Source organism: Blennius ocellaris (assembly GCF_963422515.1).
Source record: "Blennius ocellaris genome assembly, chromosome: 3".
In the NCBI taxonomy this organism is placed as follows: domain Eukaryota; kingdom Metazoa; phylum Chordata; class Actinopteri; order Blenniiformes; family Blenniidae; genus Blennius; species Blennius ocellaris.
Genome location: NC_137652.1, coordinates 25,623,118 through 25,642,072, shown reverse-complemented (window position 1 = coordinate 25,642,072; position 18,955 = coordinate 25,623,118). Strand labels below are relative to the sequence as shown.

At 44.4% G+C, this 18,955-nt stretch overlaps 3 protein-coding genes across 5 annotated transcripts in view; 1 reads left to right on the top strand and 2 right to left on the bottom strand.

The window, feature by feature from the left end:
- Positions 1-6,474, top strand: part of myh11b (myosin, heavy chain 11b, smooth muscle) — a 33,301-nt gene extending 26,827 nt beyond the window's left edge. For 2 of the 3 annotated variants that reach the window (XM_080519735.1, XM_080519734.1), the window contains 11 exons: positions 61-309; positions 410-622; positions 708-920; positions 1,000-1,161; positions 1,713-1,841; positions 1,917-2,005; positions 2,101-2,224; positions 2,302-2,510; positions 2,889-2,997; positions 3,682-3,854; positions 6,020-6,474. In XM_080519735.1, the coding sequence (XP_080375861.1) occupies positions 61-309; positions 410-622; positions 708-920; positions 1,000-1,161; positions 1,713-1,841; positions 1,917-2,005; positions 2,101-2,224; positions 2,302-2,510; positions 2,889-2,997; positions 3,682-3,854; positions 6,020-6,158 (1,809 nt within the window). In that variant the 3' untranslated portion in view covers positions 6,159-6,474. Of the gene's footprint in view, positions 1-60; positions 310-409; positions 623-707; positions 921-999; positions 1,162-1,712; positions 1,842-1,916; positions 2,006-2,100; positions 2,225-2,301; positions 2,511-2,888; positions 2,998-3,681; positions 3,855-5,541; positions 5,575-6,019 lie in introns of all 3 variants that reach the window. The other variant, XM_080519736.1, reaches the window with a different exon arrangement.
- Positions 6,475-8,571: 2,097 nt separating this feature from the next.
- On the bottom strand, positions 8,572-13,257 carry nde1 (nudE neurodevelopment protein 1). The gene is made up of 9 exons (XM_080519104.1): positions 13,136-13,257; positions 12,724-12,811; positions 10,828-10,981; positions 10,352-10,500; positions 10,113-10,249; positions 9,779-9,946; positions 9,616-9,701; positions 9,370-9,524; positions 8,572-8,900 (listed from the first exon to the last, which is right to left on the bottom strand). The coding sequence occupies exons 2-9, from the start codon at positions 12,807-12,809 to the stop codon at positions 8,807-8,809; spliced, it is 1,029 nt and encodes a 342-aa protein (XP_080375230.1). The 5' UTR covers positions 12,810-12,811; positions 13,136-13,257; the 3' UTR covers positions 8,572-8,806.
- A 1,433-nt stretch (positions 13,258-14,690) lies between these two features.
- LOC308144943 (pannexin-1-like) lies at positions 14,691-18,726 on the bottom strand (the record flags this gene model as incomplete). The annotated part of the gene is made up of 5 exons (XM_080516233.1): positions 14,691-14,840; positions 14,929-15,430; positions 15,523-15,722; positions 16,910-17,031; positions 18,546-18,726. 5 exons carry the CDS (start codon positions 18,724-18,726, stop codon positions 14,691-14,693), a joined length of 1,155 nt encoding a protein of 384 aa, XP_080372359.1.
- Positions 18,727-18,955: the final 229 nt, after the last annotated feature.

Genomic DNA, 18,955 nt, shown 5'->3' with positions numbered 1-18,955 from the left:
AATCCAAACCCATTGCTCCTCCGTGATCAGTGAGTTGACGCGTGGCTGGTCTCTGCACAGCTTTCAGACGCAAAGAAGAAGATGGACGAGATGTCCGGAAACATCGAGCTGCTGGAGGAAGGGAAGAAGCGTCTGCAGAGAGATTTAGAGGCAGCCAACACTCAGTTTGAGGAGAAGGCCTCGGCGTACGACAAGTTGGAGAAGACCAAAAACCGGCTACAGCAGGAGCTGGAGGACACGCTGATGGACCTGGACAACCAGAGGCAGATGGTGTCGAACCTGGAGAAGAAGCAGAAGAAGTTCGACCAGGTCAGAGAACTCACCGATCTCCCTCAGTGACCCGTACCCTTTGTGGGAATTAGTCCATCTTTTGTCTCATGTCGGATTATCTGTAATCCCTGATTTCCAGATGCTGGCCGAGGAGAAGAGCATCTCCAGTAAATACGCAGACGAGAGAGACCGTGCAGAAGCTGAGGCCAGAGAGAAGGAGACCAGGGGTCTGTCTCTGGCCAGGGCTCTGGATGAGGCCCAGGACTCCAGGGAGGAGCTGGAGAGAGCCAACAAGGCCCTGAGGATAGAAATGGAGGACCTGATCAGCTCCAAGGATGACGTGGGAAAGAACGTGAGTGCTGCCGCATCTCTGTTCATTCAGTCGGCAGCCTGCGCTTCTGTCAAATGCAGCGAATGTAAATATTTCCCCACGGAAGGTCCACGAGCTGGAGAAGTCCAAGCGAGGCCTGGAGGCCCAGGTGGAGGAGATGAAAACCCAGCTGGAGGAGCTGGAGGACGAGCTGCAGGCGGCCGAGGACGCCAAGCTGCGTCTGGAGGTCAACATGCAGGCGCTGAAGGCCCAGTTCGAGAGAGACCTTCAGGGTCGCGATGAGATGGGAGAGGAGAAGAAGAGGCAGCTCGTCAAGCAGGTGAAAAAAAAAACCCCAACAAAACCTTCCTTCCTAAACTGTGACGATGTCGACGAGTGTAACACAGCGACGACTGCAGGTCCGCGAATTGGAGACGGAGTTGGAGGACGAACGTAAACAGAGGGCCTCGGCCACAGCGGCCAAGAAGAAGTTGGAGACGGACCTGAAGGACCTGGAGGGACAAATCGAGACGTCCAATAAGGGACGAGAGGAGGCCATCAAGCAGCTCCGCAAGCTCCAGGTGAGAGTGAAGGAGAGACGCAGGTCTCCAGGTTTCTACTGAACCTTATGTTCGGTTTATCCTTTCATATATATTTGTTTTTTTTTAACATAACTTCTGTAAAGAGTAAAGAATTACATTGACTTATGTCCCAAAAGTAGCAGGTAAAAATCTAACTTTTACCTCTTTTATATTTGATACTGAAGTTTCTACTCAGGTCGTTTTAGAACCAACAATAACAACAATTCACAGGAATCAAGAATATCTAAGTGATTAACTTCTTATTTGGGGATTTTTGATCGTGACGACGCATCTCGCCAAGATGCATTTACCTTTTTTTTTGCTGTTCTACCAAAGTTATTAAGAAGCATTTGAAAACAAAACGCAGAATATCTGGCTGTAAGAATCGTCACACAGCCGATCCGACACAGAAGTCCTGCAAATGTTTTTCATGTGTTTCAGAACAAGTCATGTACCTTGTGCTACAGAACTGTTTGAAAAGTGAGACACTAATCAAGGTTGGTTTGCTTTGAATCCAATGGCATTGCGGTTTTTGTCTTCCTCGCTTCCAGGCCCAGATGAAGGACTACCAGAGGGAGCTGGAGGACGCCCGTGCCGCCCGCGAGGAGGTGCTGACCACCGCCAAGGAGAGCGAGAAGAAGGCCAAGAGCCTGGAGGCGGAGCTCATGCAAATGCAGGAGGTAACGCAACCCCCGACGAAGCTTCTCTGAGAGCAGAGCTCCGATATCATGGCGGCGTCTCTGACTCTCTCCTAGGACCTGGCAGCAGCGGAGAGAGGGAAGAAGCAGGCCGAGGCTGAAAGAGACGAACTGGCCGACGAGCTGGCGAGCAACTCCTCTGGGAAGTGGGTGATGTTTTTTTTTTTTTTTTTTTTATTTTACTTTGAAAAGGAAGACCTGCATCGTGTTGAACGTGTCTGGCTGTGGTTCCTGCTCTCAGGTCGGCCCTGGCAGACGAGAAGCGTCGCCTGGAGGCAAAGATCTCCCAGCTGGAGGAGGAGCTGGAGGAGGAGCAGAGCAACATGGAGATCATCAACGACAGGCTGAGGAAGAGCACGCAGCAGGTGAGCGGGCAGAGGCGGAGGCGGTGGCGGTGGCCGCGCGGGTGGCGGACGCCTCACGCGTGTTTAAACGTCCACAGGTGGAGCAGCTGAACAACGAGCTGCAGATGGAGCGCACCATCTCCCAGAAGAACGAGAGCGCCCGGCAGCAGATGGAGCGCCAGAACAAGGAGCTGAAGACCAAGCTCCAGGAGATGGAGAACCAGGTCAAGTCCAAGTTCAAGTCCTCCATCTCGGCCCTGGAAGCCAAAGTGGTACAGCTGGAGGAGCAGCTGGAGCAGGAGAGCAGGTTGGAGTCAAACATTCTCGTAAACTAATGTGAGAAGTTACTGTTTGATGGTTTAACGATGGAAAGAGCCAAAAATTTGGAAAAAAGGAAATTGAAAGCGTAATAAAATAAAACACCTCCCAAATCCATTTTTGTCTTAATCACAACTGGAAAAATATTTTTCAATTTGAATACATTCGTTGGTTTTATTACATTCAAAATGGCAATTATTAGTGGTCACAAAAGCGCCACACACGTCTCCAATCATGTAATTCATCCTGTTTTTAACCGCAATCTGACCATTTTTTCTCATCCAAATATATCGAGTCCTGCTCTCCATCCAGTTGTTTGCTGCACGTCCTTTCAGTTTTGCTCTGCTCCTCGTCCGTCTCGTCTCAGGGACAAGCAGGCAGGAGCCAAGAGTTTGCGCCAGAAGGACAAGAAGCTGAAGGACCTGATGATGCAGGTGGAGGATGAAAGGAAACAGGCGGAGCAAAACAAGGACCAGGTAACGGTCCACAGGTTTTATGTGTATCTGTACAACAAATTATGAGCATGTTGGGAAAACCAAGAGTTTCATCTAAGAGCAGAGTAAGAAACATGCAGAACACCTCATGTTAAAAAAATCTACAGCCATCCCCACATGGAAAGAACCTATATAAACATATATGTTTTAATATAGGTTATGATATAGGTTTTTAATATATGTGACATATATAAAATTGGCCATTTTCCTATATTTTATGTACATAAATGCACATATATGTACATACAGGTACCTATATAGGTACATACATGCACCTATATGTTCTTCTTGCATAATTGTTTTTTAGTTAGTTCTTAGTTATTGCCTTGATAATGTATGACAGTTGCCAAAGTGAGATATGGGCTATATAGATGTGGAAATAAAGAAGCAGTGCAGGAGACCTATATGGTCTGTATATTCACCTATATGCACCTAAATTTTGCCTATGTAGCATATATACGCATATATGCAGCATATGTGTGCATATAAACTGCTTATAGGTTTCATATACGGGCATATATCCTGGTATAGGTCCTTTCCATGTGGGTCCACCGACAGAAATGTGCAACAATTACTCTTTAATATATTATATATTTCTTTCTCTCATCACGTTTTGTTTCTAATCATTGGTGAATCAACTGTCCTGACTTGTCGCTTCCCCTCCAGGCGGAGAAGTCGAACACTCGCATGAAGCAGCTGAAGCGGCAGCTGGAGGAGTCGGAGGAGGAATCTCAGCGAGCGACGGCCGCCCGCAGGAAGCTCCAGCGGGAGCTGGACGAGGCCACCGAGGCCAACGACGCCATGAGCCGCGAGGTCAACACGCTCAAGAGCAAACTCAGGTAGGAAGGACTCCGGGACGGACGTCAGGACGGATTTGAATCGTGCAAATATGAGTCAAAAAGACGTGGATGAAAAAGATGTGCTTTTAAAAACATGTTGCATCCATTTGAAGCAACTCATCATTGAGGGCCACAAAAAAAAAAACCTCATCCCAGAAGGTCCTAATAATATGCGAGCATTATTAACAATTGAATTAAATTGTTTAATTAACCCTTTAGTTCATGTCCTGTAAATTTGCATCTGCATTTTATGAAAAAAGTTCAAGTCTGTTTGATATGGAATTTTTTTTTTTTTTTAAAGCATAAAACAGAAGAAAACAAAAAGAACCATGCAAAAATAATCCAAGTATTTAGACAAGATTCTGCATGTGTGTAGGATGAGTAACATTGAAAGTCGGCCATGGTAATACAGATCCTGGAAAATGGAGTAAAACGCTTTAGTTCCTATAAGGTCGTTTTTGCTGACAAAAGGCTTAATGTGGTTGAAATTATTTCACTCATGAAAATAATATACTGCTTATTTAGTTGAAACTGGCTTTTTATGTCACACAGAATAGAGAAGTTAGCCTCCTAATTGCCTTGTTTAAGAGGCGCAGAATGTCAAATCTATGTAATGTCACTTTTGTGCGTCGAGAATTGACCTTTGGACGTGTGTTTAATAGAACCGTCTCACATTAAGGTCTGATCAGGAAGAAGAGAGAATTGTTTAAGAGTGGTGTTGTGTCCAGCCGCCTCCATGTGGTGACATTACGTAGCAGCAAATGACAAAATCCGACAGGCAGTAAATCTATTTGTTTGTCGACATGGGACTCTAATCGGATCATAAGTGCCACCTTCTTCAATCCAATCCAAAGATTATAATCCGATCAGTGTCCACACTCCTGATCGTCCATGTGGCCACAGCTACTCTTGTACAGTTTGTTTTCAATACAGCTCCTTCTCAATTTGCCCCTCTCTTTTGTCAGTTTGGGTCGGGGGGGTCTGAGAGCCATTTTTCAGGATTTTCCAAATACAATTTGTCTGGAGCCACAAAACATGCCAATAAAAGGAGAAAAAAAACAAAACTTGCGATACAAAAACCGGGGTTACATTCATGAAGTGTCATTATATTCCGTTTATATAATATACATTTCATATTTATAGCTTTTGTGGCAATTTTGAGATTTTTTTTCTCCCTTTTTAGCCATTTAGCTGCTGTGTGCTTCAATTGAGAAAGCACTTTGAAGTATTCTTTTCTTTACCCCCCCCCCCCCTTTTATCCTCTTCCTGAAAAAAATAAACAAATAAAGTTTCAATAATTTTAGTTTGACCGTTCTTCTGTATAATTTCCTGTTTTCAGCCTGGAGATGAGCCCAGTTTTGGAAAACGGTGTGAAATGCAAAAAATGGAAACAAAATGTTTATTTCCCAATTAATATTCTGAACGCTTGAGGGACGCACAGGTTCCAGGACCCTGGTTTGGGATCATGAAATGATCACCAAGAGCTGCAGCATCGGTTGTGTTTAGTCTTCAGACTGCAGGACATACTGGGCGAAAACGTCCGCACAACACGTGTTGCATTGTTTATTGCATTCGCTTATTAAAAGTTACAAATTTAACAACCTGACATTTTGCATGTTTAAAGCATTAAACTTTAAGTCGCGGTCACTGAGCACCAGCAAAACCATCATGTCCATCTCTATTCCAGAGGCAACCCTGAACCCAAGGAGTAACACAGCAGGTACCACTGCCGAATAGTGACCCCTTCACCTCGTTTCATCCATTTACCGGAACTTTTTCATCCCTCATTCACACCCTCAATGCTGTTTCTGTCACGGAGCCCAACTGAGAGAAATATGGCTCATAAACCACCAGAGCTCAACAAGGAAAATGCTGACCTGGACACTAAGTTCTTCCATTTAGTTTCCGGTGTTTCCCTGGCGGCCATATTTTTCTCAGTGCTTTGGTTTAACTGTCGTAAACCAAACTCATTTCCCTGAGCAAGGACTCAAATGAGTTACAAAGATAACCCAGCGTGCTGAAACTGTAACCAAAAGCACAACCTGTGTTTCGTCAAACTTCTCTTGATGTGTGCGACACCAAAAAAACCCAAAACAAAACCCAATCTGAACCCACAAGCGTCGTCTCACTGCGTGTCTCTCTCTGTGTCTGCCGCACGTCCCCAGGCGTGGAAACGAGCCCTCCTTCGTCAGCGCGCCTCGGCGTAGCGGCGGCGGCGGCGGCGGCCGCCGGGTGGTGGACGACGCCTCGGAGGAGGAGCTCGACGCCCAGGGCGACTTCAACGGAACAAAGTCGGTGGAGTAAAGGGACGTCACGCTAAATCCCAGTCACTGTCCGAGGCGGCGTCTGCCTCCGAACACAGAATAGCTTCATTAAGCCCGTCGTGCTATCGAGTTATACACCTTCTACTCATTCCCCCCCCATCGCGTACCGACCTTTCTTGTTTCACCGCACCTTTTTTCTGCACAAGTAAACAATCAGGTCTCGACGTGTGATTTGCTGTTCTTCCTTTTTTATTTTACTGCACTGAATGTTTCCTCTTTTTTTTTTTTTATTGCAATGTTTTGTACACAAAGAAAAAAAAACAAACAAACAGGTGCCTCTAATTACCCACACAGAACCTGAAGACCGTGTGCATCTGCAGACGTGAGAGCGTTTCCGGTCGTGCCGTTGCCTGTGACTGCTGTTATTATGACCACAGCAGCACCGACGTGGATCCAGGCTGGACATGTCCAGTCTGCTTCCAGTCGGCGCTGCCATTTGTACCTCCGACAGACACATATTTAGCCTTGAACTATCTCCTTAGCCCACTGCTTATTCAAGTTTTTGCACCATTCGTGTCCTCGAGTAAACTTCCCCGAGTCCAGCAATGACGAGCCTTTAAGGTCACTCCAGATAACTAGATACCATATCCAGCACTTTTTCTTTTTTTAAATCTTCCTGTACATGTTTAATAATTAAAAAAAAACACATCTTCCTAAACCAACGCATTTGATAATGTTCTACATAAACTAAATGTTTACATGACACCCCTTGTATCTATCAACTGTTGAAGCACCTGCACAAGAAATAAAGAACTTCAAAAAAAAAAAACACTAAATGATTTTGTGGGTTTATTGTTTCTTTTCTCGGTCAGTAACTTCAAGCCAACACACGTCATCGAAAGCCTTTGAGCTCGATAGAAAAAACAAACAAACAAACCAGCAGGATAAGAGTTGGGTGGTGTACCCTCAGGCACGTTTACAGTTGCTGCACACAAACAAAAACACCCAGAACACAGTGGTCCCAGATTAATGTTACAGTTAGCGCTTGTTAGTCCGAAAAAATAAAAGGTGAAACAGCAACTCCAGTTCTCATTTGTTAGACAGGCTACGATGCAGTACAAGAGCCATTAGAAGATCATAACATGAACATTTGTGATATTTGCTGCTGGATGGCAGTAGTGGAAAAAGAAACAAACAAAAAAAAAAACACCCCGATGGACAAGAAACAATCCAAGAACAAAAAAAAAAGCACATTATAACTTCATTCACTCGTTTTTTTTTTTTCCAATTCGCAATACCTCCTCCTCGAAGGATTCTCCATAAATGCTCTATATACCTAAACAAATATACTATGAACTGTGCTTTTTCGTTGACCTGTTTAAAATCTATTATTGCTTGGTATCTTTCGCCGTACGTCCACCATCTGGCCCTCTAACGGTAGAAAGGAGAATTATCACGATACATTCAGTAGTGCACATGTGCCAATCTAAATCCTAAAGTCACCTAAAACCCGATGTGAACGGATAAGATCAGAAATCTGCAGCATAACACATCTTATCTTAGAGGCAGAAAACCTATTCTTCACATTTTAATAAGCCCTAGACGCCGGTCTACCGCTCCAATATTTATATTTGATAAATCAAGTCTGTGCAATGTCAGGAAGGAGATGAGAAGACCAAAAATGCTGGAGGTCTGTGGAGAACCAACCTGGAGGTGTGTATTTGGGTGAATCACACAGGTTTAAATAGCGGAATTATGTAAAAACTCTTCCTGGGTAGCTTTAATAAAAAAAAAAACCCAACTCAGTCTCTTATGATATACAACATGAGTTAATGTGAAAAGCCACACAGTGCGACTTGAACCGATAATCCAGAACTTTGGCTGTGCGGCCGTGAAGACGACTTTATGCGTCGTGCGATTTGCGACGGTTCCTCGCAGACTTTAAACATCTCGTATGAAAATATATGGGAGCGCGACGGAGACCCCAGCGGACAGAAGAGGCATTAGCAGCGGTGGAGGAGGAAACACCCAGTCCCAGCTCGTTCAGTCACTACGTTTTATCTTTGTAACTCGGCAAAACATCACGATGACGATGAGGAGGAGGAGGAAGGAAACATTGAAAAGTCTCACAATGTTCTTCAAACAAATATCCCCCCCCCCCCCCACTTCTTTTCGTTTTCCCGTTTATCACAGCTTTGGTCTGTACAGAGGCCTGAGGGGGTCAGAAGACTCTTTGTGTCCCACCCTCGTCCGAAATGGAATACTTGCTCATTCAAACTACTTTAGAAATCCGAGTCGTTGGTCCCTGTAACCGAGTCACTTTCCAGTGCCTGCGATCGACACGACCGGTCCGCAGGTGAAGTAACTACGATGGTTTCCTATGGAAGCAGTAACGTTTTCTAAAAGCCCCCGCCCCCCCGCCCACCTCAGAGAGCGGAAGACGCAGAGGATCTTACAGACGCCACGGCGTCGCGGACCAAGAGGACGACGTGGTGCGAGCGGCAGGTTCTGGACTCCCGGACCTCGTCAAGCGGCTTCTCTTTTATTTAAAAAAAAAAAAAAGATCGACAGCCGAGCGAGGCGACGCGTGAAGACAGCTCAGGTCAAAGTCCCACGGCTGGAGTTCATTGGTGAGGGAGGAGGGTCGGTGGGGGTTGGGGTGCGGGGGGATGGGGCTCGGATTCACTCTCAGAGGAGGATTTTGACCCCCCCCTGTGGAGACTGGGCACCCTGGGACACGCCTCTCGGGGGAGCGGGTCCGAACTCCAACCGCTTCACCAAGCTGGAAGACGAGAGGAAACCAAAGTATAGGACTTGCACTTTTCAGGGCACTCGTTAAATTAGACAACAAATTACATATTGTTTTCATTTAAACCTCTTCTTTTAAATCAGGACTTAAAACATTTTTTTTTCATTTACACAGGCTTTGGAATAAACAATATACTTTACCCATCTTATTACGGAAGCTCTTACCTTATTTATTCCCATTTTTAATCCCTTTAACTCGCATTTAGAACAGTGATGGAGTTGAAAATTCTTTTTTTTATTCTTTGTAAAGCACTGCGAGTGTCTGAATGGTGCGCTCTAAATACATTTATCTCACCTGAATAAAACTAAAACTAGCAGAGATTATTTTCGTGACTCAAATCAAATTCTAACATTATGTAAAACCTCAAGTTACCATGTACCCGAGATCAAGCATCAATTAGGATATGGAGATGTCTTTTCCCCAGTGAGATACTGATTCCCACCTGTCGTACTGAGGCGGAGGGCTCGCACAGGTGGCCAGGATGTCCGATCCTCCTTCTAAACCTGAAGAGCCACCAGATCCAGCTGGGAGCGCCGGCCTGGTGACGGACGTGTCGTACACAAAGTCTCGACAGGACGCCAGCTTCGACTCCAGATTCTGTCGCGGATCAAAAAGGGGCGTCAGTGGACACAGTGCCAACTCCTCAATCTGTAGTGACTCCACTCGGTGCGACAGACTCATCTCTTACTCCAACTTTCCTCAGCAGCTCCCCGACTATATTAAGTGCCGATATCCTCGCGGATGTGGTGAGCGGAGTCCCCGTGAGGCCGTCACCTGAAACAACGCAGACGCTGAGCAATCGGAACGTCGCCGACGCCTCGGTTCACTCACGTCCGCCACTTCTCCGTTACCTCGCCGGATGCTGGAAGCTGGAGGCGTGGTGTACGAGCTGAGAGGTTTGGAGGGTGTGACCGGGTTCCCCGCCGAGGAGCCCGGCAGGTCGGGATGATCTGCGTCTTTGCCCAGGCTGCTCGAGGGCCGTCGCTCCTTCTGTCGCACCGCCAACTCCTGACGAAGATCTGACCCCAGAACAGAAAAACAAGTGACCTCCGTTTTCTACATTCAGTTGTTGTATTTTGATGACTTTAGTGGAAATATTTGTGCTCCAATCTGAGTTTTAGGGGCTAAAATGTGCCGAGTCGACAGAAATCGACGCCGCAGTCAACCCACGGTTGCACGTTTTACCTCTGGCTTCGTCCTTGAGCCTCTGAACAGACTCCAGCAGGTTCTCTTTCTCGTCGAGCTCACTTTCAAGAAAAGCATTTCGCTCAATGACCTGGTTCATGCGCTGCTCGAAGTCCTCCAGGGACATGATGGTGGCTCTGGAATCGTAAGGAGGAGCCAGTCGGTACCGACGCTCAAGACGACAATCCGTGCGTGTTGGAAAAGTTCCCCTGTGGACGAGTGCATCTGCAGACACTGACCTCTTAGTTCTCTCCAGGTCGTCGTTGGACTGCTCCAGCTCTCGGATATATTTCTGGAGGTGATCTCTGACGGCTTTGGTCTGTCCCAGTTCTTCCTCCATCGTCGAGATGTGTCTCAAAGCGTCGGAATGCTGGACCTCAAACTTCTCCTGCAAGCAGCACAGAAGCAAATTGACGGACGGCGCCGACGCCATTGCAGTGTTATGTCAGTCAACAATGTCGCTGTAATCATGTTTCAATAAAAGAGCAGACGTGTTTTTCAGGCTTCGGTTGAATCAAAAGACTCGTGTTTAATTCAGCTTTAATGTCCTCATTTACTGCCTCCTTTCCCCTGGAGTCCTGGACCAAAATAGCAGCAGGCTTCATAGGTAGGCAGCAGTTCTTCTGATAATTGCTGCGACTCTCAGCTGAATCTGGGTTTCCTGACTGTGTGTGAATGGGAGAAGTTCCGTCGCTGCGTCGCCGGGGTGCTCTACCTTTATGTTTTCCAGTTCAATGCGGAAGCGGTTGTTGTTCATCAGCAGCTCCTTGTTTCGCCCCTCACACTGCTTCAGCTCCGCTTCCAGCTCTGCTTCGTAGTCCCGACTCATCTGCTGGAACTCCTGCAGCTCTTCCTGAGCCTCATCAGCCCTGGAAACAACATCAGGAATTCCACTATTGCCAGCAGATTATATGAATCGACTCTTAATCTATCAATTATCAGCCCAAAAACAAACATTTTCTGCCATCTCAAAAAAGACATTAGACATGTCAGACAAACTGGCCTGAGGATTTGAAAAAAAAAAAAAAACCAACAACTGTTGATTCACTCACACACGTCAGTGTGTGCTGCAAAACACGGAGCAGCAGTCTGTGCATTGTCAGGGAGTAGCCAGGCTGACTCAAGCCGACGTGGATGCAACAGCAAATTGGATACAAACCAAGGTATGCAGAAGTTCATCCCTGAATGCACAACATGTTCAACGCCGAAGCAGCAGAAAACACCGAGAGTCGTGTCAGTCGGATAGCGAGGAAATGTGGCAACAATTTAAAGAGAATCGGCAAGAATCGGTGCAAGTATATTGCAAGTTGTCGTTCCGTTGCAAAGTCAGAAAGGAAACGTGAGAATTGCTTATAAACTCTCCCATTCAGTTTTAGCCACAAACAAAACAAAATGCAGTTTTCAACAGCAATATGTCACGTGTGGAGTCTCGAGCAAAGCGACAAGTACCTACAAGTATCCCGGTATCTGGCTTGGCAGTAAACTCACATTTCAATCTCGCATAAGTTCTGATAAAGATCAGTTCTCCCAGTTTTAGATTATGGCAAAGCTGGATGTTATTTCCCGCTGCCTGGATTCAACTGGAAAGGGACAAGCTTACTGCTTTCATTTCATTTCTAAACTCCTCAATATCCACAACACAAATCACAGTCTATATTCTTGGTCGCTCCTATTTTTAGTTTTCTGCTGCATATAAACTGGATTCATCTGGAATCGCCCGAAGACTTTCTGCATTTATGCTGCTGTCCTTTTTCACAAACACTGAACAAACTGTAACGAAGGATCACTGCACTGGCATTTAACTTTTATCGATTTGTTTCTTAATATACATCACTGGAAGAGAATCCGTGTCGTCAGTAACTCCCGCCACACATAGCCAACGGACCACTTAGCCTGCTCCCTTCAGGCGAAAAAACACTCTGCAGCATCAAGGCCAAAACGACAAGGTTCCAGTGCACCTTCTTCTGTAAAAACAGCTGTGGGACTTGTGAACAATATGCCTCCACCCTAATGCTGCCCCACACCATCAAACTGGACTATTTATTATCTGTTCTCTATATTGCGGCACTACTTCATTTATTAATAATCTTATTTTATGATATAAACTCTATGCCTATGCATGCTGCTGATCCTGAGTATCATGTTCCATTTCATATGGAAGCATGGAAATGACAATGAAGACCTCGAACTTAGAAACTTTAAAGGTTTTGTGACTTGTAATGTGTTATAGTTAATATACAATTCTATGGTTTTATTTTTCCTTCTCATTGCTGACTTTTGGCCAGCTGATTATTGTTAATGAGGACTGGCTCTCGATTGACGTACCTGGTAATATTAAGATTAAAACGATAATAATAATGATAATGATAATAAACAGCGTGGTATTAATGGTTGAGGCTGCTTAGGGAGTGAGGATATGTTATTCAGGAACTGTATGATGGCCAATAGGAATCAATGATTTCCCTGAAACAACTTTAATCTATGAATTGATGAAGATAGCACTACTGAAATGAAACGAGGCCCAGTCCAGTCTACTGCTGCAACTTTCCATTGTCTTTGAGTGTAAAACTGACTGAAGGGAGCTGGTTGAGAAGTGTGTGTGTGTGTTTACCTCTGCTGATGTCTCTGTGCCTGCTCCTTCCAGAAGCCCAGCTCCTCCTCCAGGGATGTAAACTTGTGTGATGCCGGCTCTCCCATTTCTGCACGAATATTGAAGAAGCACGAAGAGAAATACATCAGGACATTTTTTTTTTTTATAGCTTTTATTTCTGTCTGTGTCCGAGATACACGCATAACAATACCAAAGACATTAGCGTGTGCTGCTGACTAACTGGGCGAATTTAAGTCCGACTTGCAACAGTGCTCAAAGACCGGGGAATGAAGGGATTTTAACGAGTAACGTCTTTATTTATGATGAATCTAGAAAGACTTGAAGCCGGTAAACGGCTAGCTCTGAAGCTAAGTTTTTAGCTAACTTGAGCTAACGCAGCGTTTGATCTCAAACCAGCAGAAAACACACTCACCTGCACACGGAGGGACGATTAAAACATGCTAAAACGAAAGGGCTGTACTTCTGAAAACAGTTAATCGTTCCGGATTTGTGTACAAGTCGTGTTGTGACTTGCACAAACTAATCTCTTGTTACGTTAGCACGAAGCTCGACACGCCAATCAAATACAAACTGAGACCGGATTCTCGAAGGCTATTGGACAACGTTGGTTGCGTCACGAGGATATCATCCAATCACAGCCTTCGACGAATCTATAGCCGCGGAGGGCGGGGCTTAACTCAATTCCGTCTCGCTATTGTTCGTTTGTTTTTACGAACCAGCAGAAGTGGATAAAAGTCACAATTTCAAGTCTTTTACTGATGATATTATGTTTTTCATCTTTTTATTATATCTGCTGATGTTTTGCATTCATCATTCTTCATGCTCGGTCAATGCAAAGCGCTTTGCCCTGTTGCTGAAATGTGCTATGCAAATATTCACTATATTTTTTTATAGGCTTAATAACAAAATCACGCATAAAAACATGCATGCACATTATATAAAACATCAACTAGGATTTAACTTTATTCACAGTGTATTTATTGCAATGAATTCCAGTGCATTATATTGCATTCACTTAACAATCTCCAAAAGAAAAACAGCACATACATGAGCCATACTGTCGGAATGTTGATATGTTCATATTGATGAAGTTAGTCATTAAAAACCTTGGTATTCAACACAATTTTCTAATTGTACATCACAGAGGTTTTTATAGTCAGGTTTGGTAAAACATGCTCAAACTGTTTACAAATTTCACCTCATGCGTTCATCCCCTTAAGGCTTGAACAGTATTCAATAATGTTTTTCAATGTCACACTTAAAGTATTTGCACCTAACAGAGGAGGCCTCACTTTGATAACCTCTTATACAGACAATTCTGAAAGGCTCCGATAGTAACTTTGCAAATGTAGATAATACCCATTCATCTTTCATGCAATATGAGGAGTTTCAATACAGACATGTGCACGTTGTAGTACACAAAATACATTGAGCTGCACAGCAAACTCACATTTATGCAGCACAGATCATCTTCAGTTTGCAGAATTTTTATTTTAATGATACTTTGATACAGGCCTGGGAAATGTTTCAATGAATTACAGTATGAAGAATATGGCTTACTTGTTGGAAGGCAATTCTGATCTTGCAATACAGTGTGTAAAATATAAAAAAAGAGAATCAAAAACGTTTCTTCAGTAAAAGTACTCGTGGCCCAAACCCAAAGGATCATTTCAGATCCGTCACAGGTGTTTGTAGTGTATTCAGAGGTACTCAATATAAGTGTTGTGTTGTTAAACAATCATTCAGTGTGGACCTCTTCTATTGTCCAAGTCAAACAGACTGTATTTAAGTGATTCAGACTCAAAAAGTAAGTGCACTGGGTTTTCACTTCTTTTCCTTTGCAGCATTTATGATGTTCAGCAGGTTAAGGCAGCACAATCTGAAAGAAAACAACATGCAAGCGAAGCTTTCAGTCATCACGTAGCCATTTGATTCAGACATAAAAGTTTCTACCTACCTTTGGATGATTACGCTTCACATTTGTTTGTATTTGGGGGGGTTTTGCGTGCACATGTCCTCTTACTGTCTAAAACATCGGTTTTCACCTGTCCCAGACTTCGCAATAGGCACATGGTGTCAAACCCTTCTTCACCAGCCTCTTGCAACAACTCAAGCACCTGTGAAGAGGGCCAGAAGTTTATGCTTTTAAACAAGAGTAAACCCAAGTGAGAGCAGGACCACCCGTATATCTGTGAGGAGACCCACCTGTAAGCACTTGAAGGACTTGAGCTCACTCAGGTTCTCCTGCAGAAACAGCAGGTAGATACTGAGGTCGTTGTAGAAAGGCGTGACCGCGCCCAGAGCGCCAAACCCCGGGAGCATCTCGTAAGGCCGGAGGAAGTTGGAGCTCTGCCGCGCCGGCCCGAGAGCGGCGTACACCACCAGCGGGGCCAGGAGCACATACACGGCCAGGTTGATGAAGCTGAGCAGCCTGAAGACACCCACTGCTACCAGCTTGCACTGGACAGCAGAAGGCACCATGCTGTCGTTCTTCAGCACCCCCGTCTGCAGGTCGCAGGGAAACTCGTCGGTGAGGGAAGCCAGTCCGATGTAGTAGCCGAGGTAGACGCACGCCAGCAGGAGGATCAGCAGAGTGAGGCCCCGACACGCCAGGTATTTAACCACCAGCCGGTGAGATAAGCGCTTGGTCTTCAGATACTGTTCTACCAGAGGGTATTTGAAGCAGCCCTCAGTCAGCTCCAAGGCACTGCAGCAGAAGTGAAGCACACACACAATGAATTACATGACGTTTGGGGGGGGGGGAAAGGCCACCATGTTTTAAACAGAAAACCTTTTCACCTCTGGTTGTCCTCGGGTGGATCCTTGCAATCAAGAACTGCCAGATTTTTGGCCAATTTGATGGAACGATTATAAAAGCGGTCCAGCTCCTCCATGATGAAGCTGAGGTCTGAGGAGAGGTGCGGCGCCGCCGTGAAACGCCAGAACAAGGCAGGGATATACAAGAGGATGGCCAGGAGCAGCAGGATGTATGGAAAGAACTGAGGAGGAATGAGAGGGAGGGAGGACACATTTATTCATTCATCACTCGGCCTTGATTATGTTTGGAATCAGTGTTTCTATGACACCTGTAGCCCTTTATGATATGAGGCACAAAGCATATAGCTATTAAGATGTAAATACAATCCCATGACCACAGTGCCGTGGCAAAAAACCGACAGTCCTAACTTGGGTCATAGTGTGACACTGGACCATAATTTTCCCTGTTGTTTTTCCAACAGGTTATCATGGAGCCAAGTTGTAGAAATATGCAGGGCGTAATGCAAAATAAAGTTTATTCTCACACAGTCAGACCATGATGCAAACTGACAAACATGTTCTTTTCCACCTTTACATTCTTCTGAAATTCTATACATGGTGGGACGGCCCTCCAAAATGAAAGCCTTTGGACTTCCTGTAAATAAGCACAACTTTTAAGTGAACAGTCTAACTTGAGTCTTGCTTTCCAAGCCGTCCTGTTTGTGAAATATCTCTTACACAAGCCGTAGAACACAAGCACCTGTATAGTAATACATGTGTTCTATATGTAATCGGATACATGTTTTTATTTCTAAGACAGATAAACTTTCCTGAACGACACACATCAAGATCAAACATCTTTTTTTTCTTTCTACTACAGTCCAAAAAGATTCAGGAGAAAGTGAATAAAAGAGAATGTGAATGTAAAGAAGAATATTATGAACATATTATACAAATTTGAAAAAACCCTGAAAAGTTTAAATCCGTGACGTCCCGTTTAAATGGCGAGACGGATCTGAACCTGCGTCCACACAAAATGTGAAAATGTAATAAATGAAAAAACAGCAATTTGGGGTGGTTGGGTTTTTTTTTTACTATATTGATTGTTGCAAAAAAAAACAAGTCCAGTAATTGGAGAGGGAGGAAAAACAAGAGTATAATATTCTCTCTTACAAGTGTATGCAATCCTTTCTAAAACGACATACTCAGGAGGATGGTTGCTGGCTTCAAATTGGCCACTGGTGTGTTCATGTTTGTTTTTCAAACTGTTTCAGGCTCCATCTTCCAAAATACTACAGCAGATGAAGTTGCTTTGGAAAATAAAACGACTGTCAAAAGTCAATCTGTCCATAAACTTTTTTTTTTTTCTTTCTGAAATTAAACCTTCCTCTATTCAGACAGTGGTTTCATGCTTGGTTGAAGCCGGTACCTTGTGCAGCCACAGTGGAGAGCTGTTCGCTTGTTGCTGCACTGCTGCCCAGCAGAACGAGTCGACATACGCAGCCTGTCTCCAGGAGAAGTTCGTGGGAGCGAAGCAGCTGATCTGCGTTCCTGCACAAGAGGAAACGACCATTAAAAGACGACGGACGTTTTTGTTTGACGAACGCCAAGAAAACAAAAAGAGGCAGAACGCTCCCTCGCCTGGAAAGTCGTGGCCCAATTTGTCCGTGTGAATTGTCCTCCGCGTACTTTTATGTCAACAAGTATGCAGAACGTTAATTACGGGGACATTGGGAAATCGGTCGGGCGTTCAGAAATGACCCAGATATACAAAAGACGGCCTTTTGCTCACAGTTTCTCTCTTCTGTTTTAATGTCTCTCCTCGTACTTGCAGTCACATCTTATATCTACTCTATTGCAGCATTATGAGAAAAATAAGACTTAAAAAGTGAAAATCATTCCTCACAAAGCAAAACAATTCAGGTTCCGTGAACTGTTTTATTGGGAGACATGTTGGTCATTTAACAGGCTTCTTTTTAGGCACTGAGTATTGTTTTTGTGAGATTAAAAAAGACCATTTATTCATGAAATAACCATTTGGCACCACATTTTCACATATTCAACAGTACGTATTGACTTGCGGTTTCATGCTGCTCAGTTATAAATCTTATCTAACTGGTGAATGTATAAAACAGACTCCCAAATTAGTTTTTGCTGCAGGAGGAAAAACACAAGTTGTGGATACAATTGAATCAAGCAGCCATTATAGAAGACGGAAGGAGGGTGGATCTTTTTCACACCTTTCAAAAGAGGAAAAATACCTTTATTAGATATATGATATGCATGATGTCAGTCGGGAAATTACTTGATGACTTATCTGTAGTTACTCCATGTATAAAAATATTTTTGTTTGGATATTGATCATGTTGTTTGGCTTTATGACCACAACAGCAGGTGCCATACAACTTCCAGATTCGCAGCAGAGTGTCTGAGATCTCAAACAGATCTCTGGTGACGATATGTCCAGACTATCTAGGTTACAATCCAAGAGGATTAAGAAGATCTGTTGGACGCCAGTGGCTATAATATATATACCATTTATATACTCTCTGGACCGTCTCTGTTACCCTTGAGGTGAGATTATTAATTATGAGAAAACAGTGTTTTTTGTCAAACCTCTTTTTACACTCTGTGAAGGTAAAAACGTGCATATTTTAGTTTAATCTAAATCAATGTGACCTCAAATAAGCCAGTTATCCAATTGGTTTGTCAAGTTTAGTTTAATCTATCTATCTATCTATCTATCTATCTATCTATCTATCTATCTATCTATCTATCTATCTATCTATCTATCTATCTATCTATCTATCTATTTAATCATCCATCTTCTCATAACTATCATCATCATCCTCATCATCCTCATCAGTGTTTGAGGCGTGAGAGATGATACAGGGTGGAGCCTTAAGCCACACCTTCTGTATCCACACCTCTTTCTTCTTCTGCGTCGCAGCTTCTCTCAGCTAAAGGAGAAAGAAGAATAAACCTCTCCTGCCCGACACTGTCCAGCATGATCAGACTGACTAACTGATGAGAGGATGAGATGATGAGAGCGTGAAGTGACTCACCTACTGACACCTCCTGGGCGAAGGCCAGCGAGATGAGAAACAAAGGCAGCCCCACGGCCAGAAACGTGACTATTTTGTCCACGGCCAGCTCCAGACGGACCCCTTTGTACTTCGTCTCTGTGGGATCTTTCAAAAGAAAGTCGGAAAAGACGTATTCGGTGGCGACGTGAGCGATCGCCATGTCGGATGGGTAACAAACGGCCGGCGCTTTATGACTGATAGGGTAGTCTGTTCAAATTCAAAGAAAAAGCGAAAGATCCCCGAGGTTGTGAGTGAACGCTGGTCTTTTTGCCGTGGAAAAAGGGGGACCGATGTCCGAAAAGCGGGATAAACCTTTTGTTTACCTCGGTTCACTGGAGGTCCGGTGGTTCAACCTGCTGTCCCGTTATTGTAACCCACACGTTATACCG

Excerpts from the sequence above, each read along its gene's own strand:
- nde1 (XM_080519104.1), bottom strand. The coding sequence starts at position 12,809 with ATGGGAGAGCCGGCATCACACAAGTTTACATCCCTGGAGGAGGAGCTG. Across the intron at positions 10,501-10,827 it reads TTGAACTGGAAAACATAAAG|GAGAAGTTTGAGGTCCAGCA; the intron begins GTAGAGCACCCC and ends TGCTGCTTGCAG. Across the intron at positions 9,947-10,112 it reads GCTCAAGGACGAAGCCAGAG|ATCTTCGTCAGGAGTTGGCG; the intron begins GTAAAACGTGCA and ends TTCTGGGGTCAG.